We start from the raw sequence: 27649 nt of genomic DNA, 5'->3' as shown, positions 1-27649 counted from the left end.
ACTTTTTGGAGAACAACCCATTTTTGTGTTTTATGATCAGAGTTCAAATATCCCTTGACCTAATCAATTCATAGGTATCTTTTTTTTTTTTTTTTTTTTTACCGTTTTCTTGCTTTTTGTCAGGACTTTTTTTTTTCTTTTCTTTTTTTTTAATTCTTGCCATCGCCTCTCCAGCCTCTGGTCTGGTTCCCCTTATTTAGTGAACGAACTCTCCGGCCCCAGTTCCAGCGGCCGCGCCGCCCCCGACCCTGGCCACGACTTCCGGGATCCCGGGCTGGGCTCCGGGCACGGTCCCCCCGCGGCCAGTCCCCCCGCGGCCAGTCCCCCCGCGGCCAGTCCCCCCGCCCCCCGCCGCCCCGCCCCCCGCCGCCCCGGCCAGGGCGCGCTCTCCGGGGACGCGGCCGCGCTCCGAGCGGGGCTCGGCCGGGAGCCCGGGGCGGGCGGTAGGCGGACGACAGCTGGCGGGGCTCGGAGCGGAGAGCCCCAGCCCCAGAGCCTTCGGAGGGGACCTGCGGCGGGCAGGGGCAGCGGGGCCCGGCGGGCGCGCGGCTCACCGGGGCGCGGGGCTCACCGGGGCGCGGGGCTCACCGGGGCGCGGGGCGGGGCGGGGCGGGGCGGGGCGCGGCGGGGCGGGGCGGGGCTCGCACCGGGCTCGCCCGCCCGACCCGGGGGCATCCCCGACCGAGGCGTGGCCCGGCCGCCGGCGCGGTCCTGGCGGGTTAAGAGGGCAAAGCGGCTGCGTTTCTCCGCCGTCGCCACCCCGGCCTCTGCAGGCTCGAGTCCAGCCTCCCCCGTCGCCGCCGCGGGAGAGCCTCCCCGAGAAGAGCGTCCGCCGCGGCCGTCGGTGCCCTGGGGCGGTGGGACTTGTCCCGCGCCTGCCTGCGAGGCCCGCGAGCCGAGGGCCCGAGGACCCCGCGGGGCGCCGTCGGGGCGGGCGGGGCGGGCGGGGCTCCGAGGCTCCGAGGCCCCTGCGGAGGCCCCTGCGGAGGCCCGCGTTGGTTCTGTCCCCCGCCCGCCAGGTGACCCAAGCCTTCCCCGGCGCCCGCGGGGCCACCTCTCCTGTGCACACTTGCGAGTGCTCCTCAAGATCACCGTCTCCCTCCCAGAAAGGCGGGCGCGAGCTGCAGGTGCCAGCCCGTAGCGCCGGGCCCGCGGGCTCTGCCGAGGCTGCACTTGGCCCCGAGACAAAGCCCGGCCCGGGGCCGCCGCGCGCCCCGGGGGCGGGCCCCATGCTCCCGTCGTGGTTGGCCGGCCTGGCGGCTGCCATCGCCTTCCTGCATGTGTTGCAGAAACTCGCGTTCCCTTACTTCTGGGCCGATTTCTGGTACCTGCTGAAAGTGGTACGCTATGGAATTCGGTTGAAGATGTACGAGCAGAGAGGGGAGCTGTTCACTGTCCTGGATAGATTCCTGAGCCTTGCCAAGAAGCAGCCCCAGAAACCCTTCATCATCTATGAGGGAGACGTCCACACCTATCAGGATGTGGACAAGAGGACCAACAGAGTGGCCCACGTCTTCCTGAACCATTCCACACTGAGAAGGGGGGACACCGTGGCTCTGCTGATGAGCAACGAGCCCGACTTCGTCCACGTGTGGTTCGGCCTGGCCAAGCTGGGCTGTGTGGTGGCCTTCCTCAACTCCAACATTCGCTCCACCTCCCTTCTGCACTGCCTCCGCAGCTGTGAGCCCAAGGCCGTGGTGGTAGGCGCAGGTAGGTACCAGGGGCGAGAGCTGCTGGTGCAGAATGGCAACCCTGCCTGGCACCGCTCCCCGGCCCCCCCCCCCCTTTTTTTTGTTACCACGGCTCACAATTAATACTTGGGGTGTGTGTGCTGAAGTGTGCACAGCAAGGACACAAAATAGTGTGACAGTTCTGTGACTGGTGGTTTAATACCTCCTCTTTCATTCCGATGACTTAGGGTGTTGTAGAGTAGTAAATACCAAGACAGGTTCAGAAGACTTTTCTGAAATCTCTGCTGCTTACTGTTTAGGGAGAGGGGGCAGTTTTACTGGTATTGATACTTCAGTGAATGCAAGAACACGGAGAGATAGAACTTCGTAAGTTTTAAATTTTGTCCAATCTGACAAAATTCTTTGATGGGTGGGAGGGTTATCTTGGTTTCAATGTGGACTACCTGCCGACCTCTAATAGTAACACTATCAAGGTTGACTACGTTTGGAAAACGAACATGTTTAATCTGAATTGCATGAATTCTTATCTTCATGTCTGCTCTTATTTTTCACTGCCTGCAAGCTAGGATTTGTCTAGCAAGGTTAAGCTCCCATCTCCCAGCCAGTGGGCGGGCTGTTGGCAGACTCTAGGCTCTTTCTCTCTTACTCCAGCCGCATCTGTCATCTTTTTTTTCTTTTTTTTTCTTTCAGTAGATTTTTAGTGTTCTCCTTGTCCCTTGGAGTTAGGCTTTGGATACACATATTGACACAGAATTACAAAGGAAAGATTTTGGTTGAATACCTAATAAACAAAGAACCTAGGAAGATGGGTCTCACAACCGGGTAGAATTGAAGTATAACAAATGATGCTTATTTGGTATAATCAAATGGATTTAAGCATATTTTTCTTGAATGAGGACAGGCAGGTGGAAGATGAGAAGGATCCATAGCAAAGACCTTAGTGAAAGTTTTTAAGTATTTTGGACTAATAGATACATACTGACACCTCATATAGAGGTTTTAGATTCATAGAACATTATGGAAAAACTACCCACATTTATACATTAGTGATAACTAAAGTGTAGAACTTTCAAGTAACCTTTATCATATTTGCATATCGCACAATAATGAGTTAAGTGATATATAGTACAAAGGTTAATTATTCAAGTCTCATTTCTGTTCGTTCCCATTGTCCTTCCAGTTCAACTTCACACACAGCTTGCAAAATATTTACTCTCAAGCACTGATTTCATCTTGTTTAATCTAAAGGAGTAGAGAACCTGAAGAATCGCTTGTCTACTTTTTCTTCATTTCTTTTTCATTCAGTAGTTATATCCTCCAAGATTGAAACTGAATCCCTCACCTTGGGAAGAGGTTAAGTAGTATGGTGAACTTTATCTGAACTCTAATAGTAGGTAGGATAAATGAGTCACACAGAACTTTAACATCATGGTGAGCAGGGGCAAGTGATAAATGTGAATGCAGCAATAAAAAATATCATTTATCTCTGGATATATTCAAACATTTTATTCCACTTCCCATAGTATTGCTTGATCTAATTTAGATAGCAGTTTCTAGAGCAAATTGAAATTAAGATGAACTGTTGAAAATTGATAAAACCATGAATTCCTTTCATAAAAGCAAACTAAGAGGGCCGGAGTATCCCTGAAAAGATTTCTGTGGCCATGTTTTTAATGCCAACCTGAGAAATATCCTATAGCCAGTCTCCTGAGGAATTCCTCTCAAAGTGTATGGGCCTGGTTACCTCTTAGCATAGAACAGTAGTCAAAACTTTGCTCTTGACTGAGTGGTTGCCTAATTATGACCAATTAATTTTGCAATTTTACTTGTGCCAAAGTTTTGCTTTGCTTGCCAATAACTAAGTTGCATTGTTTCCTTGTTTTTGATTTTCACACCAACAGTGAGTTTTCATATATATGAAATCCTATTGGAGTTTTAAGCCAAAAACATTTAGTCAATTTGCTTAGTAATAGAAAGGTGGAGAAATCAACCTTAGTTCTTATTCACAGTTCTTTTTAGCTATCTTTAGAATATATAAATTACATATAGTTTTCAAAGATGGGACAATACTATTTCATTTAATTACTAGATTTTTTTGGTAAGATGTCTTATATCACAGGCACTTTTCTATATTTGAAGCTCTTAACCTGAAATACTGTATTCTTGGCATCTTGAGTCAAATTAGTGAACAATACATACATATGGTTTTTAGAGCTTTACATTTTAGAGATCTTAGAGTCTCGTGAAATGTTTCTGATGGAGATGTATCATTAAACCATTATATCCCCAGGGAAAGTGTATGGATATAGAAAGAGCAGTCAGATGGTTTAGATGGAGATAAGCCAGATAGATTTGGATTTCATTTATGGTCTGCCACTTCTTACCTGTATAATTGAGGAAAAGACCATCAGCTGCCCTGGGTCTCATTTTACTTAGTCATAAAATGGTGATAACACCAATCTACTTCTCAGTGTAATTCTGAAATTAAATGAGTAGCTTTTGTAGAGTGACTAGCTGAGTGCCTGCTACGTACTAAATAGAGCTGTAATGAATTGAAATAATTGCTATTATTATTACAAAGTCATCTGAGGCTTTTAATAAGGAAATTTCTTTGGATTTTGCTGCTACAATCTAATTTGGTGTTAGCTATAAGAAAAGCTGGTAAGGAGTTTGGAATAGGACCTCAAACACCTTACTCTGGTATGTTTTAACATTCTATTTTCCAGAAGTTTTATAGAACCGATTTCAAACAGGTTTTACACGATGGACAGATAATATCTTTTTTTTTTAAGATTTTCTTTCTTTCTTTCTTTCTTTCTTTCTTTCTTTCTTTCTTTCTTTCTTTCTTTCTTTGTTTAGAAAGCATGAGCAGGGGGAGGGGCAGAGGGAGAAAGAGACCCTCAAGCAGACTCCCCTCTGAGGGTGGAGCCCAAAGTGGGACTCCATCTCAGGACCTGAGATCATGACCTGAGGTGAAATCAAGAGTCAGCCACTTGGGGTCACTTGGGTGGCACAGTCAGTTAAGCGTCCAACTCTTGGTTTCAGCTCAGAGGTAATCTCAGGGTCATGGGATCAAGTCCCACATCCAGGCTCTGCACTCAGTACAGAGTTTTCTTGAGATTTTTTCTCACTCTCCCTTTACCCCTCCTACTCATGCTCTTTCTCTCTCAAATAAATAAATTAATCTTAAAAAAAAATAGAGTCGGATACTTAACCAACTAAGCCAACCAGGAGCCCCCACAATAATGTCTTATAATTCTGTCTCCAGGAGCAAGTCAAAGGAAAAAATGCCAACTAATCTGCCAGACAAATTATTGATATTAACAAAAATACTGACAGTTGCTTTTACCCAAGGCTGATTATGTACAAGATACTCCCAGTGATTCCAAGAGGCAGATACAGAGCTCTATATTGGAAACAGAGGAAAAGAAGTTCCCTGAGGATGTCTAGTTTGACACAACTTTGTTGCAAAGCAAAGATTGAAAACCTGGTCTCTGATATAAGACTGTGCTGTACTATATATAGCCCAATTGTTTCTGAGGCTGTCAGTCCCCTTTTGATGTAACTATGAAAATATGTTTTCCAGTTATATAGAATAGTAAAATAAATGTTTTCAATATTAAGACATCAGGTTTTTCATACCTAGAAAAAATTTTTAAATATTTTTAAAACTCTTACTCCTTTCTCTTACAATCTGAAGATTCAAAAATACTTGCCAGGAAGTTTTCGACCTGTGTAGTGTGATTTTGAAGATGTGTCAAATGGCATTTCAGATTTCCCTGGAAATTTTCAGTACTTATGGAAAATGAAATAATAGTCCTAGATTAGGGATGCCTGGGTGGCTCAGTAGTTAAGCATCTGCCTTTGGCTCAGGCGTGATCCTGGGGTCCCGGGATCGAGTTCTACATCGGGCTCCCTGAAGGGAGCCTGCTTCTCCCTCTGCCTATGTCTCTATCTCTCTGTTTGTGTTTCTTATGAATAAATAAAATCTTAAAAAAATAGTCTTAGATTAAACCTCGTCCTTTCCTCCTAATATTTCAACTTCAGTATTACTAATAGTGCCTATGACCAAGATTACCATCTACCTCTATATGCTTTTCTCATTAGTTAGAATAAACAGAAAAATGTTGGGATGATTGTGTATCACTTTAAAAAGTCTGTGTAACTATATCCTTTGGCCTATTTAGCAATAATGATGATGGTGATGATGATGATGATGATGATGATGATAATGTCTTCCATTTCTGAAGCACTTTATGAATTACAAATTGCTTTTATGTATATTGTCTATATGATCCTCATCACAGCCAGAGCCTTGTTCTAAAGATAAGGAAAGCATGGTTTAGCGTGGGCCAGCCATCACCTCAAGCTCACACATGTAGAAAAAGCAACATGCAGACTGGAGCTATGATTTTCTGATGCCTGCTGGGTACACCTTTGTCTTTGTCCTTCTGCTCTTTTTTCTTCCTTCCACAACTCCATCTTTTCCTTACCTGTCCTCATTCCTTGCTGCTCCCTGCCCCCTTCCCTTCCCTGTCTGTCACCTTCCATCTATTCACTTTCTTTCAGTACCTTTTCCACCAGACCCTCCAGCCTTGGGTGTATTATGACTATTCACAGTTACACAGTGGAAAGGGAAAGTTCTAGGTGCTATTTGTGTCGCTCTGAGGACTAGGCCCAGAACGGGGTTGTAAGGTCTTTGAGCAGAGGAAACTTGTTTTGTTCACTGCTAAGTTCTCAGAACTTCGCACAAAGAAGATGCTCAACAAATACTTATTGCCAGATTAATGAATGACCTCATGGAAAACTATGAGGTACCTATGGATACTCAGTAAAATCTTATTTATTTGCGTATTTTTACAAATAAATCATCCCTCTGCTGTCTGTTCAGTAACTGATTTTGATAGTAGATGGATCAGTGGGATTTCTTTATTGTGTTATTTCATATTAATGTTGCTAAGTGTACGATCATGACTCCCCAAAAGCACCAAGCAGGGGCAGCCCGGGTGGCTCAGCGGTTTAGGGCCACCTCCAGCCCAGGGTGTGATCCTGGAGACCCGGGATCGAGTCCCATATGGGGTCCCTGCATGGAGCCTGCTTCTCCCTCTGCCTGTGTCTCTGCCTATCTCTCTCTCTCTCTCTCTCTCTCTGTCTCATAAATAAATAAAATTAAAAAAACAAAAAAGCACCAAGCATTTCAGGCACACGGAGCATCCCCAGAGTTTTGGATTTGCTTGACTGCATGTATTTTGTACACTCTCCTTTCTTGATATACACAAATCATTCTAAGTGGATAACTAAAAAGTATATATTAAGATCACCCTGAACTTTGTTACTTTAGATTCAGTAGTATGTTTGGAATATTTGGAAAGGTTTTGTGTGTTCCTTTTCACAGGAAATGGTTCTTTTTTATTTTATTTTATCTATTTATTATTGAGAGAGAGAGAGAGAGGCAGAGACACAGGCAGAAGGAGAAGCAGGCTCCATGTAGGGAGCCCAACATGGGACTCGATCCCAGGACTCCAGGATCACGCCCTGGGCCAAAGGCAGGTGCTAAACAGCTGAGCTACCTGGGCTGCCCAAGAAATGGTTCTAATAACTTACAGTATTGTGTGCAGGTCTGCCCTGTTAGTTTGCCTGAACTGTTGCTTTCAGACTCTGCAAATGTTCCGGTTAACAATCAAGCCATTGTAATTCTCCAAATGACTTTCAGCCATAAAGGTGTCTGCTTTGTAAAGACCAAGAGGAAGAGTTAGGGGATATGTATTTATATAGGTAGAATACATGGCTCATGTAAACTTCTATCATTCAATCCACATATTGTGATAACCTCACATCTATTTTCATTTTTAGGACATTTTTATATTGTTACTTATTTTTTAACGATTATTTATTTATTTATTCATGAGAGACACAGAGAGGCAGAGACATAGGCAGAGGGAGAAACAGGCCCTCTGCGGCGAGCCTGATGCAGGACTCGATCCCAAAGCCTCGGGATCATGACCTGAGCCGAAGGCAGACGCTCAACCACTGAGCCTTCCAGGTGTCCCTATATTTTTACTTATTTTTAGTAGAATGAATGTCTGCTTTGCATTTTTCTTTAACATTTTTGACTCAGTTAGGTCCAGGATTACCTTCATTCCAAAAGGAAATTATTCATTTCAATAGGAAGGTTAAGTGGCTTCATGGTTCACTATCTGGAAAAGACAGTGTTCTAAGCACTGATATATCATCTATGGCTTTTTCTTTTCTGACCGTGGAGACACTGACTGGGATTCTTATTTATGGTGTCTGCTGAACATGTGTTCACTGTAAGGGAATGATGTTTGAATGCTGGCAGGAGCAAAAACTATTTAAAAGAAGATTGTCCCTGTGCAGAGAAGTGGCAGGGCTAAGGGGGAGAAATACACTTCTTAATTCTGCCTTTGACTGACTACTAACACATTGCAGATGATCAATGGTCTAGTAGGAATCAAACATAAAGAACATAACAGAGTGCCTGCACCATAGTAAATATTCAGTTAATGGCTGCTATAATTATTTTTAATTGCATGGTGGCCGAGACATATCTGCAAGTAAGAGCGTCTGTATTTGCTACGGGCATCGGGCTGTCAGGAGGGAGGTCCAGGCACAGGGCGCTTGACCCAAGTGACCTGTTTTGGGTTTTTTTTTTTTTTTAATTTATTTACAAGCAGGCTCCATGCAGGGAGCCCGACGTGGGACTCGATCCCGGATCTCCAGGATCACACCCCGGGCTGCAGGCGGCGCTAAACCGCTGCGCCACCGCGGCTGCCGGTGACCTGGTTTTAAGCAGCTGTTCTGTCCTCCTCCCCAGGAGCACTGTGGCTGTATCTACTTCGCAGGCTCAGCAGCTAGGGCTGGAGTGGGGTCAGACCCAGTTAGGAGCCAGATGGTTAGCTCCTCTCTGGCCAAGAAAAGGATTCTTCCATTTATAACCAGAAAGGAATGTGGAAAATAACTGTTGGCATATGAGTCCTGTAGAAATGCTACCTTGGAATTGCCTTTTTACCAGTTTATAGTTTACTTACTGATTAGCCTGTGTCTAGAGAGCTTTTCTGTACCTTTACTCATTTTTAACTATTTTGACATTGAAAAATAGCAAGCCAAATACATCATCGCATTGTGGTCCCGTTTGGGTAATGATTATTCATTGGCAATGGGAGATGTGCTGGAAATAAAATCAAATGAAATGTTCTCCTTTTTATTTTCTTGCACAATTTTACCCATAATAAATATGCTATTTGTCCCACAAAACATGTGGGGACAGCTGAGAAGCTGAGAGTGAAAACACATAAATGCACTTACCAACTTGTGTGCGTATAGTCAGGGCAGCTAATAAAATCCTTTCAGGGGAGAATATGTTATCACAATTGAAAGACCTGTCCTTGGGGATCCCTGGGTGGCGCAGCAGTTTGGCGCCTGCCTTTGGCCCAGGGCGCGATCCTGGAGACCCGGGATCGAATCCCACGTCGGGCTCCCGGTGCATGGAGCCTGCTTCTCCCTCTGCCTGTGTCTCTGCCTCTCTCTCTCTCTCTCTGTGACTATCATAAATAAATAAAAATTTAAAAAAAAAAATATTTGAAAGACCTGTCCTTTGCACTTCCTAGGGTTATGATTATTAGTAAACTAATATTTTTTAGAATAGCTGGTACATTATTCATGGTGATATGAGTTTCTAGCCTGATATGAATTGCCATAGGACATTGCTTACTTAAGAATCAGGTTTGTTGGGATCCCTGGGTGGCGCAGCGGTTTGGCGCCTGCCTTTGGCCCGGGGCGCGATCCTGGAGACCCGGGATCAAATCCCACGTCAGGCTTCCGGTGCAGGGAGCCTGCTTCTCCCTCTGCCTGTGTCTCTGCCTCTCTCTCTCTGTGTGTGACTATCATAAATAAATAAAAAAAAAAATTTAAAAAAAGAATCAGGTTTGTTAGAAAGCAGAGTCTGGGGGCACCTGGGTAGCTCAGTTGGTTGGGCATCTGCCTTCAGCTCAGGTCATGATCCCGCCATCCTGGGATCAAGCCCCATGTGGGGCTCTGCTCAGCAGGGAGCCTGCTTCTCCCTCTGTCCCTCCCCCCTGCTCCCACTCTCTCTGGTTCTCTCTCTGTCTCTCAAATAAATAAATAAAATCTAAAAAAAAGAAAGAAAGAAAAGAAAAGGAACCAGAGTCTGCCCATGCTTTCTATGAACACCTGTTGAGCTGCTCTAAGTAGTAGGATGGTAGTGATAAGCATGAGGTGAGATCTGTAATTTCACCTTAGATTCTGTGTGTTTATTGCTTTGGGATGTGGAAAGCTCAAGGTGACCATTTGTACTTGAATTTCATTTATGTTTTCTTCATGCCTAAAAGTTTCGATGTTTGCCAATGTAGTAAGTGCTGCAAGCTATTCTTTTGAAAGCATTAGTTTGTTTTATGTGGAATCAGACAACTTTAAGAGTTTCTATTGCAGGATAAATAACATAATTGATACTAATGACATAGTAGAGGGATATATTAAATTTTACTCGTATTTATAGTGTTGGTAATGTGAATAAGAGACATGATGATGTAGAAACAAATTAATTGGTAGAAAAATTGCTGAAAGATCATAAGCAGAGATCATAATTTACCTGTTTTTTAAAAGATTTTATTTACTTATTTGGGAGAGAGAAAAAGAGCACAAGCTGGGGAAGGGGCAGAGGGAGAAGGAGAAGCAGGCTCCTGGCAGAGCAGAGAGCTGGAGGCAGGGCTCCATCTGAGGACCCTGAGATCTGAGCCAGAGTGGAAGTTAGATGCTTAACCGACTGAGCTACCCATGCAACCCTTTAATTTACCTGTTTTTTTTGTTTGTTTGTTTGTTTTTTAATTTACCTGTTTTAATGCTTGTAGCATCACCTAATGAAGTGCTTTGCATATTCGAGAAATAATATGTGGTTTCTCCAAAGGACCCTATTGCTGTGAAAGCCTTCTACATTACAGCCTTATCCTGTAAGGTAGAGTTTGTTCAAGGGTATAGGATATTCAAATGTCTCATTTTCTTATAATTGTTTTCTGTCGAGACCTACATCAACAGGGGATGCCTGGGAAGAGCTCAGTTCCATAACCAGATCTCTATGCGGCACCTGCAATGTGTGTGTCAGGTGCAGCCAGCACAAGTATGGATTAGGACACATATCATTCATTTGAGGTGCTTACAGTTTTATAGGTTTCAATGGTAGTATGCTTCCCTAAGAGTAAACTTTCATGAAACACAGCCAAGTGTCCTTGAGGTATTTAAACAAATGCTATTTTGTGTCAGGACTTAATATTCAGAATTTACTTTCAAAATGACCCTGAAACTTTTCATTTTGTTAAGGAAGATTGATAGTGATAAATAAATAATTAATTTTTATCCTCTACAAGACTTTTCAGATTTTTATTTCAATGAGGATAATGATATCCTCAACCAAATTACCTACTACTATTGAAGAAATAATTTGATAAAATTCTATAGAATTCTGAATGTCTCAACTAAGTCAAGTCAATTTAATTTTAACCAATGAAGGGATTTAAATTGTATTTCCTCTAATTCTTAGGAATCTGCTCACTTCCTTTTTCTTGTAAAAAAAAATCATCACCCTTTGCAAACATTGAGTATTTCTTTAGACTCTACAATTCCAAAAATTATTTGGGGCCACAATTAGTCATATTGTAACTTTCTTCATACTTATTTTGCCTACTTAGACATACATATCATTATGAACATGTAAAAGTTTATGCTGTTAATTTACAATTCCAGATGAGAGATTTGAAATTAAGATAATGGGTCAGTTCAGAGACTTGTACTTAAACATTCAAAAAGCCAAAAAGAGTCATTAAAACAAAATTAGGGGGCAGCCCGGGTGGCTCAGTGGTTTAGCACCGCCTTCAGCCCAAGACATGATCCGGGAGATCTGGGATCGAGTCCCATGTCAGGCTTCCTGCATGGAGTCTGCTTCTCCTTCTGCCGATGTCTCTGCCTCTGTGTGTGTGTGTGTGTGTCTCTCATGAATAAATAAATAAAATCTTTAAAAAAACAGATACAAAAACAAAACAAAATTAGGGGTGTCTGGGTGGCTTAGTGAATTAAGCATCTGACACCTGATGTCAGCTCAGGTCCTGATCTCAGAGTTCTGAGCCTGGGCCCCATGTCGGGCTCTGAGCTTGGCATGGAGTCCTCTTAATATTCTCTCTCTCCCTCTCCTTCTGACCTTCCCCCTCCCAAGCTTGCTCTTCCTCTTCCCCCCCACCCCGAAAAAAAACCAAAGTTAAAAGAAAATAGAAAGTCTCGATCACCTGTCCTATTTTTTCATTTACTTATGGCTTGTTCTTCTTCCAGCATTCCTTGTGATTTTTCACTTCTTACCAAAGCAATCTGGATATAGCAGCATGCTATGTACGCTCAGTGGAACTATGGACTCTTACAGTTTATTTTACTCGGATTTGTTACAGAAATAAAAATTAATTCAAAAAAGTTCAAGCCCCAGTCTGCCTCCTTACCCCCTACATATGAACTCCTTACCATTTTCTGTGTTTCCTTACTTTTATTGCAGGTTTTATTTGTGAACTACCTAGTCCTGGTTGACATGTTTCTCTTGCTGTCTCTTTGTGATCAATCTGGGTTACAGATTTTGAGGAACTAAATAATGAGTTTTTCTCAAGTGTCTTATATTTTGGTAGAACTAAATAGTAGCTGACAGATGGCTTTTTATGGTTACCAAATACTGATTTTATTTTTAAAAAAATGTCTAATGCAGTACCCTGAGTTCAGCTTCAAAGCAGAATATATCTTGTAATTATTTTTAAAGTTTTGTTAAAAATTTAGAAAAAAATATAATTGGATGGAAGGGTTCATATTTACATGTACTTGAGCATTCTAAACAGGATATATTTTACATTTAATGACATTATTTTTTAGAATTGATTTCTTTTATGAGGTAATATATAGATTTTAGAGATAATTGGACACAGGTTAGAATAACAATTCTGTCCAGCAACTTGTTACTTGGTGTACTAGTTTTCCAGGGCTGCTGTAGTAAATGTCACAAACTGAGTTGCTTAAAACAATAGGAATTTATTCCCTTACAGTTCTGGGGGCTAGTGGTCCAAAATAAAACTGTCTGCTGGGCCATGCTTCCTCTAAAGGATCTAAGAAAAAAATCTCTTGCCTCTTCCTAGCCTCTGGCAGTTGTCGGTAATCTTTGGCATTCCTTGCATTAACTCCAAAGGCCAGTGGGATATTACTGTTTAATATCTCTAAGGACGTTAATGTAGATTTCAAGAAAAATAATGTGGCACTCAAAAATCCCTTATATCTTAGACAACAAGCATGACATTTTATAGGAACACCAAACTAAAATTGGAGCACCTTTGTGGAATATAAAAGTGAAACTTCAGTGTGAGAGATCCATATTAAAGTGAGGAAGTGTTATTTAAAGACTATAAATAACTGTGTCTCTACTCCAGAGAAAAATATGAGGCCTCACTGGCTTATACAAGATTCTCTGGGAATGAGGATGCAATGCTTCTTTTATATCCTGCAGAGCGCTGGATACCTTCATAAATATTTCCTCCTCAGGGACTCATACCCCCACTTCTGTCTCGCTTCTTCTCTACCCCAATTCCTCCTGAGCAAATGATGTTTTCTTTGACATGAATGGCCAAATTAAGCAGATTTGGTTCAGACTCCCAAATTAATACAACATGGCCTCTCCTCTCCAGGTGTTCTTTTGTTATCTGTACAGTAGATGCTTCCTGGGAGATGTATCCTTTTTTCTTTCTCAGACCTGAATTACAGCCCAGATCTTTGGTCATGGGAGACTTTCAAGTTCTTCAGGCCTGAAGACACTGGTGTTCCAGGCTTTTCTACTTCTCTGCCTACCTTTTTGCTTGACACTGGTTCAGGGAGGACATCCCACTGCTGCCGATGGAGACAGGTCTCATCAATCTGTCATTGCTGCCCCTTGCTGGGCACTGGGTGGGGACATTTATTGCCTTTTGTGGAAGGCATTTATTTCCTCCTTTTCCTTTCAAAGACTTGCACTGTTAGTTATCCTGATCCAGAGGAAAAGGCATCTCTAGATTTCCTCACTTAGCTTTTGGCTCTGAAATGGTCTTTAAACCATAATGATCACATACCTCTAGTGGGGTCAGGGGAGTCTCCCGAATGTATTGCATTAGAGTAGAATTAAACCGTGACAGGCAGATGGCTTTTTGGAATGGTGAGCTACTGAGATATTCAATGAAAATGTTTATTGTGGTATCCTGAGTGTCGATTTAAAGCAGAATATAAAAACAGAGTTTCATTTAAAAGTTGGAAAAAAACCATAATCTGAATAATGATGTCTCCAAAATTCAATTTGAACCAGCCTATTTCCATTTATTGAATCAGGTGATAACCAGATTTCTCTTTCAGTTGGTCCTGTTATATCAGAAACCTAAAATGGCTATGATATTAATTATTCCAATAAAGAGGAAGTCAGCATTGTATTGACATTTATCCCTGTCCCAACAGAGAAAAGAAAACACAGGTTAATGGTTTGAGGGTTATATCTTATTAATCTCTTTTTAAACCTTTGGTTTTTAGATCTGCTTGGAGCTGTAGAAGAAATCCTTCCGAGCCTCCCAGAGGGTATCACTGTCTGGGGGATGAACGATTCTGTTCCACAAGGTGTAACTTCACTCAAAGAAAAACTGAGCATGGCATCTGACAAGCCTGTGCCACGCAGCCACCATGTTGCTTCAAGTCTCAAGTCTCCTCATCTTTATATTTTTACCTCTGGAACAACAGGTATGATCCATTTTTCTTGAGAATTAAAAAGAATGCAGCATATTTGCAAAGCAATAGTAGTCACCACGGGTACTCACCAAATATCTGAGAAAGCATGCATCCAAGAATTCCTGAGGTTCTTAGATCTTAGAATTCTCAAGCTTGGATGAAAAAGTTCATTGCTCCAACCACAACTTAGCAATTTACCATGTTCACTTGGCCTTTGTCTCATTTAGAAAGATTTTCTTCAAGTGTCATTGAAGACCTTAGAATGTCTGAAGACCTTGATCCAGCCCAGGTGCTCAGAGTATGAAATATGGCCAATGTCTTTGGCAAAATACCTTCTGGCTTCTCTGTTACTTAAGATTCCTGATTTTGAAAAAATGAATAGATTAGTTTAAACTGTTTCTAATTATCTTCCTGGGTTAAAAAATCTGTTAGTCTACTTTAAACAGTCTTCTGTATTCTTGTATATCATCTGAAATCCTAAACACAATCCAGCTATAGCTGTAATTTAAGCACATGTAAGGGTCTCTCCTGGTTTTCCTTAGGGAGATTGGAACATGTGACAAACAGGAAGTCTTTAGAGCACCGCAGGGTTTGGAGAAGATACAAAATAGAATCAAGTAACTAAACATCCCCCCTCCCTTTTTATAGGTAAAAAATAACAGTACACCATAATAAAAAGAATAATTAAACCACCTAAATATTCAAAAGAAATGTTAAACTTAATTGACCCTTAGGAAAAGTTGAATCGTATTTATGGTAGGCTAAATAAGCTTTCTTAATTAGTATGAAGATGATGGTGGGGGGGAGGGGGTTGAATTAGATAAATTTAAAATATTATGTTGCTATTTTCCCTTGTTTGTTTCTTTTTTCTTTTTCTTTTCTCTTTCTTGGTGTGTGTGTATCTCTCTCTCTCTTTTTTATTTACTGTTTAGAGACTAACAATGATCTCTTTTAGATGGGAGACAGACTCTACTTTTGCCTTAGTCTAGAATAGCTTTGACAGACATGTGAATTGGAAGTGCTAATGTGTCTCAAGTTGTCAGCATACACTCAGTCTGACTTTGGACTTTGAAAGAGACAGTGAAATTTCAAAAATGAAACACTTTGAAAACTTTCAACAGAAGGTACTTAACCAATCTATCTGTATGGCTGTTTTATTGTGAAAATTCTAAAGTGATTGGTCTTCCAAAAAATCTTCACCCCTCTTCCCAGCACAAAGAGAACAGGCCAGGTGGCCCATTCAGTTGAGTATCCAGTTCTTGGTTTTGTTTCAGAGTCATGAGGTTGAGCCCCTCACAGGCTTTGCACGGAGCATGGAGCCTGCTTCAGATTCTCTCTCCCTCTCCCTCTGCCCCTACTTGCTTACTTGCACATACTCTCTCCTCCCCCCTAAAAAAAATAAAATTAAAAAACAGAAGAGAACAAACCAAAGCCACTAGTAATAGCTTTTGTTTTTCAAGATTAAAACCAGATTGTTCTATGCATTTATACACAGACTGAAAGCAAGAGCACTATTGATTTTTATTTGATTTCATATTTATTTTAAAGTTATATAGCACAGAAATGAAAAATTCCAATAGTTTTAGAAATTTTAGAGAAAAGTACCCTTAAAGCTTCCTTCCTAGTTTCTCCTTCCCCAGACCAACTACATTCAGTATTTTTAGAATCACCTCCATTTCTCTAAATAGAATGGGTAACTTACTGCATACTTAGTAGATGCTCACTAAAAAGTGTCTACTGATTTTCTCCATGGTGGAAAGGAGGATTTGTCTTGACTCATGAACCACTCTCTCTCTCCATTCATTCCTTTCTATCTGGTATAGGCATTTTCTTTCTCCAACATCTCACTAATATTGTATTATGAATTTTGACTGGATTAGTGTAAGTCCCATAATTTAGTAAGCACTATTATTGCCCTCCATGTAAAAATCTCACCAAATTGGAATTAACCATTGTTTTTATTTGTTTGCTTCCTTGCTTAGTATTCTATATGCCTATTGGTATTTGAACTCACCCCTTTGTCAAAAAGAGAGCTCATCTTCAATATTGAAAAGATAGTCTGTATGTGTTGAACCCATGTTCTTAGGCACATTCTGCCCAGAGATTTCAGTCTCAACTTCTTGCTCTCTGACTGTCCTGGAGTTGGGGTTTTTGTTTTGTTTTGTTTTGTTTTGTTTTTTCACCATTGTCCTGGAAATTCCCTTCAATTCTTTTCTGTGTTCTGATCCCCTAATTCCTAGATCCTAAAGTAGTGTCCTCAGTTAACTTTTCATTTTATCACTGTACTGCTTTCAGTAACTGTCTGCTAAAGAGTATTTAGGAGGAGAATTCCTGGGTGACTTAGTCAGTTAATTGTCTAACTCTTGATTTTGGCTCAGGTCATGATCTTAGGGACTTGGGCTCAAGCCCCACAGCAGGCTCCGTGCTTAGAGGGAGTCTGCTAGAGATTTTCTCCCTCTCCCTCTGCCCTTTCCATGCTCCTGCATGCCTGCGTGCATGCTCTCTGTCTCTCTAGAATAAATAAATAAACCTTTTAAAAAGTAGAGTATTTAGAAGGTAAATTTTTAAAGTCCTCACATCTGGAAATACCCTTATGCTTGTTTATGTAGCATTCTAGGTTAGACACAATTTTTTACTGGGAGTCTTCAGTAGTCTCTAACCTGGTGATGACTTGTACTGGGACTGGTCTTATCTAATCATTTTCTTGGGAAATTTGTAGGCATTTCCAGTCTGAAAACTCATTGTTTTGCAATTCTAGGTACTTGGAAATTAAAGGAAAAAAAGTTCTATATCCCCTTCTCTTTCTTTTTTATTGCTGTTCTTTTTGCCCATTCCCTCCTATTGTATTTGTTTGTCTGTTCATTCTTTTGTCTTTGAAACTCTAACTTTTTAAAGATTGGCCCTCTTGGATTGAGCTATTAATTTTCTAATCTTTCTGTCCCATTTTCCCTTATTATTTTTCATCTGCTTTTTGAGAGATTTATCTTCTAAACCTCTGTTGTCTGAAAATGCCTCTTTTTGTAGCATACTATTTTTGGATTATTGATTATTTATTATCTTGTATCTCTTAGGATATTAGTGATAATTTTTTGAAAATTTCTTCTCTCTACCTTTTCTCTACTTTTGCCAACAACCTCTTTTCTTTTGGTTTATTTCAGTCTATATCCTTTATCCCCAAGGATTTCCTTAAATATCTGGTGACCTTTAGCTGTCAGTTCATATTTAAAGTGCAGACACTGGAACACCCACAAAAATCCTCAAAACAAATCCTGACTAGAAGGTCTGTGCACCTGAGTAGGATTGGGGGACTGATAGGTCTCATCGTCCAGGGCATTTTATTGGGGGGATTCAGGACTGTCATTGCCTTTCAGTTTTTACTGGTGGATGATTCAGATTCCTCAGACAAGAACCTTGAAGGGTAAAATGAGTCAAACATAAAAGGAAACTGGAGGAATAAGCCTACTTTCTCTTATTCTCCTTGTTTGCTCAACATTTCTTCTTCTGGGTGTTTCCAGAGGCTCATCTTTTCCAGAGAATAAATCTCATAATTTCAGTCATCATGGTAGAAGCAACCTGGGCTATAATTTGTTTTATTTTTTGAATTTTAAAACAAATACCAGAAGCATCTGTTGACATTCTTCCAAAATTAGTTTGTGAATGATCTTACACAGGGAAAGTTATACAAGTGTCATCTACTTTTAGCTTAAAGTCTTCAGCAGCCTGGGGGGTCCTCTTATGGAGAGCAGAGCATAGCAATGTACAGAATCAGCCATAGAGTAGATGTCATGGTTTATGTATATAACGCTATCAAAAAGTGTAACAAAACCATTATACAGCCTTGTTAAAGTTATAACTGACATTTTTTAAATAAAAGGCATCTTTCTGTAATACCAGCTGATGTTTTGCAATGCAAAACCTTGAGCTGAGTTGATTGTAATGGCAGTAACTATGATCATTTATATTAGTATGCCATTTAATGTGAATGAAAGTCATGTGATTCTCATACAGTAAAGTCTTCTGATGTTGATAATGAAGAAGGTGTTCATGCATGTTAGGAGGTGATGTAGAAAGTGAGGCTTTGAAAAAGTGAGTGATGGATGGGCAGTCTGCTTGTGAGCCCTTTCAGCAAGCCATAAGGAAGCCCTTGGGCTGATGCGGAACTTTTTCTAAGCCATTCTTACTACTGCCAAGTCCTTTTTGCCCAAGGTCACCAAAATAGTGTATTCCCACATCTGAAAAAGCATAGAGTGTCTCTATGTTTGAAAAAGTTGAGATCAGTTTTGATGGCATTCCTGTCTCTGACCTAGGAGGTCATGTGATATCTTGATGAACAAGGAGTGAGAATTATATAGATTCCCTTCTCTATGACCTTGACCTCATTGTTGTAAATAGAACTTTCATAAAGCTCCTTGTTTATAGTTCCATATTTATCTTCCATTCTGTAGGGCACCTGCTAATCAAATTTCTGAGCCTTTCTGCAGTCTGTGGGGGCAAATAAGCATTCTTCAAGTCTCATCTCAGGTGTCGGCTTCTTGTCAGCTGTGTCAGTCACATGGCTGTCCATCCACTTTTCTGAGACTTTGTGCTTTCATCTGTAAATCCATTCTTTTTGCCTTGAGTCTACATATGTGTCCTATCTGTCAATTTCTAGTTCTGTTATTGCTCACGGACTTGGTTAGGTAGCCTTAAGAATCTCTAGGAAAGCTGTCTTATCCTGGACAGAGCAGCCATGGGTTTAGTTGTTCCCAGATGGAGAGGGAGGAGGAAAGCGAGGTCACTGCCTACTGAGCAGTGCCTGGAAGCCAGGTACTATTACCATCTCAATCTCTCTTTCTTTGTCTTTCCTTTTCCTTAACCTTATGTATTTTTTCATTTTTCCAAAACTATCCTAGAATTCCCCAAATTTATTCCTGCCTCTGAATTGGATTTCTCTTCACATCATCTCTCCCTCCTTCATCCTCCTAATCCCCAACTCACTGGACACAGCTTCCTTTCCACCTTTATGGTCTGAACCTCCTCCTAAACCTGTGAGGAGTTCCGATGCCAGGGATTCATAGAAGATTAGAAGACCAAAGGACTTTGGAAACCATCTAAGGTAGCATTTCTCAGTGTGTTCTGTAACATGCTCCTTCACATCTTTAAAGAAATGAAATAAAAGTTAAAAAGAGGCGGGGTACCTGAGTGATTTAGTTAGTGGAACATCCAATTCTTGATATCACGTCTTGATCTCAGGGTTGTGAGTTAGAGCCCCACATTGTGTGAGGAGTCTACTTTAAAAACAAAAATAAAGGGATGCCTGGATGGCTCAGTGGATAAGCGTCTGCCTTCGGCTCAGGGCATGATCCTGGAGTCCCAGGATCAAGTCCTGCATCGGACTCCCTGCATGGAGCCTGCTTCCCCCTCTACCTGTGTCTCTGCCTCTCTCTGTGTGTGTCTCTCATGAATAAATAAAATCTCTTAAAAATAAATAAATTAATTAATTAATTAATTAATAACAAAAAAATGAAAAGGGGCTTTATGACCATGTAAGCTTGAGAAACACCATTAACAAAAATACCAAAGTTTCTGTACTGTTGGGCTCTGCAAGGGCTTTAAAATATTACTGTGCATTCTGACTCTTTAAAGGAGAACCCTAAAATGCAAGTTTAACAAACTTTATTCTCCTTTTTCTTCTTTCCTTCTTTCAACCTTTAACCTCTATCAACTTTTTTTTTAAGATTTTATTTATTTATTCATAAGAGACACAGAGAGGCAGAGACATAGGCAGAGGGAGAAGCAGGCTCCCTATGGGGAACCTAATGTGGGACTTGATCCCAGGACCCTGGGATCACATCCTGAGCCAAAGGCATATGCTCAGGCACTGAGCCAACCAGTTGCCTCAACCTCCATCAGCCTTTGATCACTTTCATTTCTTAGACAAGCTCATATCTGTTGTCTCTTTTATCAAAAAACCTAGGGAAAAAAAATCTAGGAGATGAGGTGCCTTGGTGGCTCAGTTGATTAAGCAACTGACTCTGGACTTCAGCTCAGGTCACGATCTCAGGATTGCAAGATGGAGCCCTGCATCTGGTTCCCTGCTGGGCATGAAGCATGCTTAAGATTCTCTCTCCCTCTCCCTCCGATCACCCCACCCAATATAACTGAGTACTTTGGATGGTTTATAATAAATTAATGATATCATTATCACTTAAAGCTAACCATATGAGGAAGGGAAACATGACTAGTTTATTTAAGTGCTTTGAACAAGTGAGATGAGCATGCAGATGGAAAACAACTAGACTAAACATCCTTTTTGTTTTGGTCACTTGAAAAATTATTTTAAAGCTGGGTTGCCATGAGATCAGGAACAGTGTGGGAAATAGGGAATATAGTGATTGAAGAACCATGGGGTATATCCTTGGAAGCAGAAAATGTATAAATGCTTGATTATCTGGATGAAGAAGAGAAAGGCATTAAATGATTGAGAGCCAAGGACAGAGCTCGACTCGCCCAAAATCTTTACACGTAACTTTGATGAGAAAATCTGGACAGATTTCCTGTGCATGTGGATGACAAGAAACTTCCATGTTGTGAGATGCTACACTGTCAGGAAGGGCCAGAGAGACTTCTTTTGAAAAAATTAATACATTTTAGGATAAAGGCAAGATAATACCAGCTTTGCATGTGAGATCACTTGTCTTCTGGTTTAGGGGAAATGAAGCACAAAGCTCTTCAGAAAATGTCAGAGCAGGTACAGCAATAAGGTGAACTTGAAGTTCCCCTGGGTTAAAGTGTCCAGGAGTCACTGAAGCCTGTGATTTAACTCAATGACTCCTGGACATAGCTGCTGCTATGACCAAAGACCCCATTAAAATGTTGGCTTTTATCAGTGAATATGTTGAATCAGAGAAAGAATGATGCCCTACTGTCAGTAAGAAGGTGCCCCAGTTACTGAGCAATGTGTAAGTAATGTTGGTCACTACAAACTGCTGAATATAGGATGAGAGAAGGCCTACCACACAGCAAAATTGGAGGTTAGTATGTACGGAATAAGAAGAGCTCATTGTCTGAGTGAGGTATGTATATTGGGAGATAGAAAGAGGTAGAAAGACCAGTGTGAATCAAATCTCTATTGGAAGATCAAGTATCATTCCAAAGAGGTTGAGGCAAAACAGGTAAATGATCAGTGGTAGGGACATCCAAGAAGTAGCAGCAACAGGGCATTACATGGGGCCAGGGCATATCCAGAGAAGCATTTAGTAGGTAGTAGAAGATTGGGGCTATAAAATTGGAACACCAGGCATGGGAGCATATTTTGTTTTATACTTTGTTTTTATTGAATAAATTTTATGTGTAACATCACAAGTTTAAGATGTACAATGTGCTACTTTGATACATTTATGTACTATAATATTGCTGTATATTGAAATTTACTATATTGCAAAATAGTATATTGTAATACAGTACATTTCAATATACAACAATATTATAGTACAATATTACTGTCTCTATTCATTGTACTGTGCATTAGATCTCCATGGCTTATTTACCACGCCTTAAAAGTTTCTAACCTTAAATACCATCGCTTTTACCCCCGCTCTCCCCTATCATTCCTTGGTAACCAACACTTTGCTCTCTGGCTTTTGTACTTTTAACATTTTTAGATCCCATATATAAGTAGTATCATACAGTACTTGTCTTTCCGTGTCTGGCTTATCTCACTTAGCATAATGTGCTGTGCTCACAGTCTATCCATGTTATCACAAATGGGAGGATATCTCAAAAACAAAAACAAATGGTAGATGTCTTTCTTTTTAGTGGCGGAATAATATTTCACTATATATATGTGTGTATATATATACCCATCTTTTTTATCCATTGATGAGGATTTGGGTTATTTCCATATCTTGGCTATTGTGAATAATGCTGTGATAAACACGGGAGGGCAAATGTCTTATGAAATCTCATTTTCATTTCCTGAGGTATATATCCAGAGGTGGAATTGAATCATATTGTAAATCTATTTTTAATTTTTTTGAAGAACCTCTGTATTGTTTTTTACAGTGGTTAGACCAATTTACTTTCCCATCAGCAGTGTACAAATATTCTCTTTTTACTGCATCCTTGCCAGGACCCATTGTCTCTTGTCTTCTTGGTGGTTGCCACTCTAACAGGTGTGAGGTGCTATCTCACTTGTTTAAGTTAGCATTCCTTGGTGATTAATGATGAACAACTTTTCATGTATCTGTTGGCCATTTTGATGTACATTTTGGAGAAACTCTATTTAATTCTTCTTCCCCACTTTTAATTGGATTTTTTTTTTTGTTATTGGGCTGACTTACTTCTTTATAGGTTTTGAATATTAACCCCTTATGTGATATACGGTTTGCAGAATTTTCTCCCATTCTATAGGTTGTCTTTTTATTTGACTGCTTCTTTTGCTGTGTGAGAGCTTTTGAGTTTGATGTAATCCCATTTGTTAAATTTTCTTTTATCATTTATGCTCTTCATATTGTGTTAAAAAATTATTGCCAAGACCAATATCAATGAGTTTCTTCCATACATTTTCTTTTACAAGTGCTATTGTATTACATCTTATGTTTAAGTCTTTGATCTGTGTCAAGTTATTTTTTTGGTAGTGTGAGATAGAGGTCCAAATTCATTGTTCTATATATGTTTCTCCAGTATTCCCAGCACTATTTGTAGAAGAGATTATCTTCCCTGTAGTTTGTATTTCTGTCTCCCTTGTCAAATATTAGTTGACCATTTATGCCAAGGTTAAATTCTATGTTCTACTTTCTGTTCCATTAGTAGATGCGTCTATTTTTGTGCCAGTACCATACTTTTTTTTATTACTATGGCTTTGTAATAGTTTGAAATTCAGAAGCCTAATACTTCTAGGTTTGTTCTCTTTTTTCCTTGGGATTATTTTGGCTCTTTGGTGGCTTTTGCGGTTCCACACAAATGTTTGGATTGTTTCTTATATTTCTGTGAAGAATGCCTTTGGTAATTTGGTGGTAATTGCATGGAATCTGTAGATACTCTTGAGTATTAGAGTCATCCTAATAATACTAATTATTCCAATACATGAATATGGGATGTCTTTCTATTTGTGCCTTCTTCAATTTCTTTTAGCAAAGTTTTATAGTTTTCATTGTACAGATCTTTCATTTCCTTGAGTAAATTTATTACTAAATATTTTATTTTTTTGATGCTTTTGTGAATGGGATGGTTTTCTTTCTTTTTCAGATGATCCATCATTAGTGTAAGGGAATACAATTGATTCCTGTATGTTGATTTTGTGTCCTGACACTTTATTGAAATTGTTAATTCCAATAGTCTTTTGATTAATTATTTGGGATTTTCTATATGTATAGAACCATATCATCAGCAAATAATGACAATTTTACTTTTTTTCTTTCCTATTTGGATACTTCTATTTCTTTGTCTTGCCTTCTATTTCTTGTCTAGCTAGGACTTCCAGTAATGTATTGAATAGGAGTGGTGAGAGTAGGCATCTTGACCTCGTTCCTAATCTTAAAGGAAATGTTTTCAATTTCTCTCCATTAAATATAATGTTAACTGTGGGTCTATCATATATGACTTTATTATCTTGAGACGTATTTCTTCAATAGTCTGTTAAGAGTTTTTATCATAAAACAATGTCCTATTGTCAAATGTTTTTTTCTATTGAAATGATCATGTGATTTTTATCTTTCCTTTCATTGATGTGATGTATTACATTTATTAAATTGCATATGTTGAACCATCCTTGCATTCCAGGGATAAATCCCTCTTGGCCATGGTGTATCATGCTTTTAGTATGTTCTAGAACTTGGTTTGATAATATGTCATTGAGGGGTATTGTCATCAGGGGTATTGGTTTATATTTTTTTTCTTGTATTTTTATCTGGTTTTAGTATCAAAATAATGCTGGCATTGTAGAATGAGTTTGGAAGTATTTCTTCCTCATCAATATTTTGGAAGAGCTTGAAGAAAGATCGGTGTTAATTCTTCAGTTGCTTGGTAGAATTCTCCAGTGAAGGATCTGGTCCTGGGGATTTCAGTTTTGGGAGTTGGTGGGTTTTGTTGTTGTTTATTCTATTTTTTTACTCATTATTGATCTATTCAGATTTTCTATTTCTTCCTGATTGAATCATGGTACATTGTGTGCTTCTAGCAATGTATCATTTCTTCTAGGTTATGTAATTTGTTGCCATGTAATTCTTTATGTTGGTCCCTCATTATCCTTTTTTTTTCTCTAATATCAGTTGTAATGTCTTCCCTATCATTTCTGATTTTATTTATTTGAGTCTTCTCTCTTTCTTCAGTTGGTTTAGTTGAAGGTTTGCCAATTTTGTTGATCTTTTTAGAGAACCAGCTTTTAGTTTTGTTGGTCCTTTTTACTGTTTTTCTGGTCTGTGTTTCATTTATTTCTGCTCTGAGATCCTTATTATTTCCTTCCTTCTGCTAACTTTGGGCTTATTTTTTTCTTCTTTTTCTATTTCCTTGAGGTGTAAAGTTAGGTTGCTTATTTGAGATCTTTCCAATTTATTGACGTAGTATTTATTGCAATAAACTTTCCTCTCAGAACTGCTTTTGCTGTATTCCACAATATTTGATATGTTGTGTTTTCATTTTCTTTTGTTTTGAGATAATTTTTTATTTCCCTTTCAATTTCTTCTTTGATCAAGTAGCTGTTTAGAAGTGTGCTATTAGTTTCCACAATTTGTAGATATCATTTTCTTCTTGTTGCTGTTTTCCAGGTTCATACCATTGTAATTAAAGAAGATAGTTGGTATGATTTCAATCTTAAATTTGCTAAGATTCTTTTGTGGCCTACGGCATGATCTACCCTGGAGAATTCCATATGCATTTGAGAAGAATGTGTATTCTGCATCTTTGGGATAAAATGTCCTCTACATGTCTGTTAGGTCCATTTCTTTAAAAATGTTGTTCAATTCCAGTGTTTCTTTGTTCATTTACTGACTAAATGATCTACTCATTGTTGATAGTGGGGTGCTGAAGTTCCCTACATTTGCTTGTTGACCCATCTGCTAAGATCAAGTGTGCACTACCCTCCAATTATTGTCTATTTCTTCCTTAAGATCTGTTATTAATTGCCTAATATGTTTTGGTGCTCAGGTGTTGAGAGCATTATATATTTATGATCATTATATTTTCTTGATATATTGACCCCTTATCTTATGTAATGACTTTCTTATTACCCATTTGCCTCAAAGTCTACTTTGTGAGATAAGTATGGCTATGTCTTCCTTCTTTTCATTTCCATTCGCTTGGAATATCAACTTCTGTCCTTTCATTATGAACCTATGTGTGTCTTCAGAGCTGAAATGATTCTCCTTTAGGCAGCATAGAGTTGGGTCTTGGTTTTTTTTTTTTTTTTTAATCCATGGAGCCACTCTGTGCCTTTTGACAGGTAAGTACAATTCATTTATATTTAGGGTGTTTACTGATATGCAAGGATTTACTAATGTCATTTTATCTTTTTCCTTTTGGTTATTTTGTGTCTCTGTTGTTTCTTTTTCCTTCTGTTTATGTCTGCCTTTATATGTTGGTGGTTTTCCATGGTGATTTGCTCAGTCTCCCCCTTTTCTTTTTTAAGATTTTATTTACTTATTCATGAGTGACATAGAGAGAGACAGACATAGGCAGAGGGAGAAGCAGGCTCCCTTTGGGGAACCTGATGCAGGACTTGATCCCAGGACCCCGGGATCACGGCTGGAGCCAAAGGCAGACGTTCAACCACTGAGCTACCCACATACCCCAGTCTTGCCCTTTTTTATGTATAATGTCTCTGTTCTAGATTTTTCCTTTGTTACCAAGCATTTACATAGAACATAGATACAATAATTGTTTTTCTTCTGATAGAGATTTATCGTCATTCATTTATCTTCATTATAAAGGTTCCATCTTTTTACTCTTACTCTATATTTTTGATGTTACAAATTATCCCTTTTTATGCTATGATTTCATTACCAAGTTGTAGTAGCTATAGTTATTGTTTTAAGATTTTATTTATTTATTCATGAAAGACACACACACACAGAGAGAGAGAGAGAGAGAGAGGCAGAGACACAGGCAGAGGGAGAAGCAGACTCCGTGCAGGGAGCCCAACGTGGGACTCAATCCCGGGTCTCCAGAATCATGACCTGGGCCGAACGCAGGTGCTTAAACACTGAACCACCCAGGGATCCCCGATATCATTATTTTTAACGCGGTTTTCCTTTCTCCTTTATGTTATAGTTGAGTTTATTATACTGTTCTAAAAAAAGAACTACTGTATTCTAATTCTGATTGACTACTTTCCAATAGTAATTCCTTTAAATATTCCTTCTGCCCCCTTCTCCCTTTCATCTCCTTCTGGGCCACCCATTATTCTTATGTTGTCTTCTTGAATGGAATCAGATAGTTCTTATAGGTTTTCTTCACTTTTTAAAAATCTTAGTTTTCTCATCTCTAACCCCTGAATCATTTCTATATTTCTATCTTCCGTCTTACTCATTCTCTCTTCCATATGATCTAGTTTATTTCCACTGCATTCCTAATGTATTTTTCATCTCATTTATTGAGTTCTTCTGTTCCAGAATTTGTTTGGTTCTTTTTTACAATTTCAGTCTCTTTGGGAAAGTACTCCTGTTCTTTAATTGTATCCCTGAAACCATCATATTGTCTTTCTGAGTTTTCTTGTATGTCATTGAATATCTTCACAATTGCTATTTTAAACTCCACTTAGATTGCAGTATTCCATATCTTTGGGTTTGATCCATGGAACATTGTCATTTTCTGCTGTACTTTATTACCATGATTTTTCATGGTGTTTGATGAAAAGTGCCTTTGCCACCATATTTGAAGCAGCAAATACCTTTCTTATTTAGGCTTTTTTTTTTTTTTTTAAGATTTTGTTTTTAAGTAATCTGTATACCCAACCTGGGTCTTAGTCACAACCTGGAGAGAGTCATATGCTCCACCCACTAACCCAGCCAGATGCCCCTAGGCAAGGTTTTGTTTACTTTGATACTAACAGTTGAACCTTGGTAGTTAGGAGCCTTCCTTTTGTTTTCCAGAAGGTGGCGCTATAGCACCAGTTCTTGGTTTCTCTGTTGGAGTTGGGAATGCAAGAAAAGGGAGAGTGGTGGTTGAGGTGGGGTGGGGGGAGTGTC

At 39.8% G+C, this 27649-nt stretch overlaps 1 protein-coding gene across 1 annotated transcript in view; it reads left to right on the top strand.

The window, feature by feature from the left end:
• The first annotated feature begins 603 nt into the window (after nucleotides 1-603).
• The window catches only part of SLC27A6 (solute carrier family 27 member 6), a 69136-nt gene continuing 42090 nt past the window's right edge, over nucleotides 604-27649 (top strand). Inside the window, exons 1-2 of the mRNA XM_041760345.1 lie at nucleotides 604-1710; nucleotides 14295-14498. Of these exons, the coding sequence (XP_041616279.1) occupies nucleotides 1230-1710; nucleotides 14295-14498 (685 nt within the window). The 5' untranslated portion in view covers nucleotides 604-1229. The remainder of the gene's footprint in view (nucleotides 1711-14294; nucleotides 14499-27649) is intronic.

The sequence above is a fragment of the Vulpes lagopus genome, chromosome 7, assembly GCF_018345385.1.
Source record: "Vulpes lagopus strain Blue_001 chromosome 7, ASM1834538v1, whole genome shotgun sequence".
Lineage (NCBI taxonomy): Eukaryota > Metazoa > Chordata > Mammalia > Carnivora > Canidae > Vulpes > Vulpes lagopus.
Note: the sequence above shows the minus strand (reverse complement) of the source record. Positions and strands in the feature narration are given on the sequence as shown.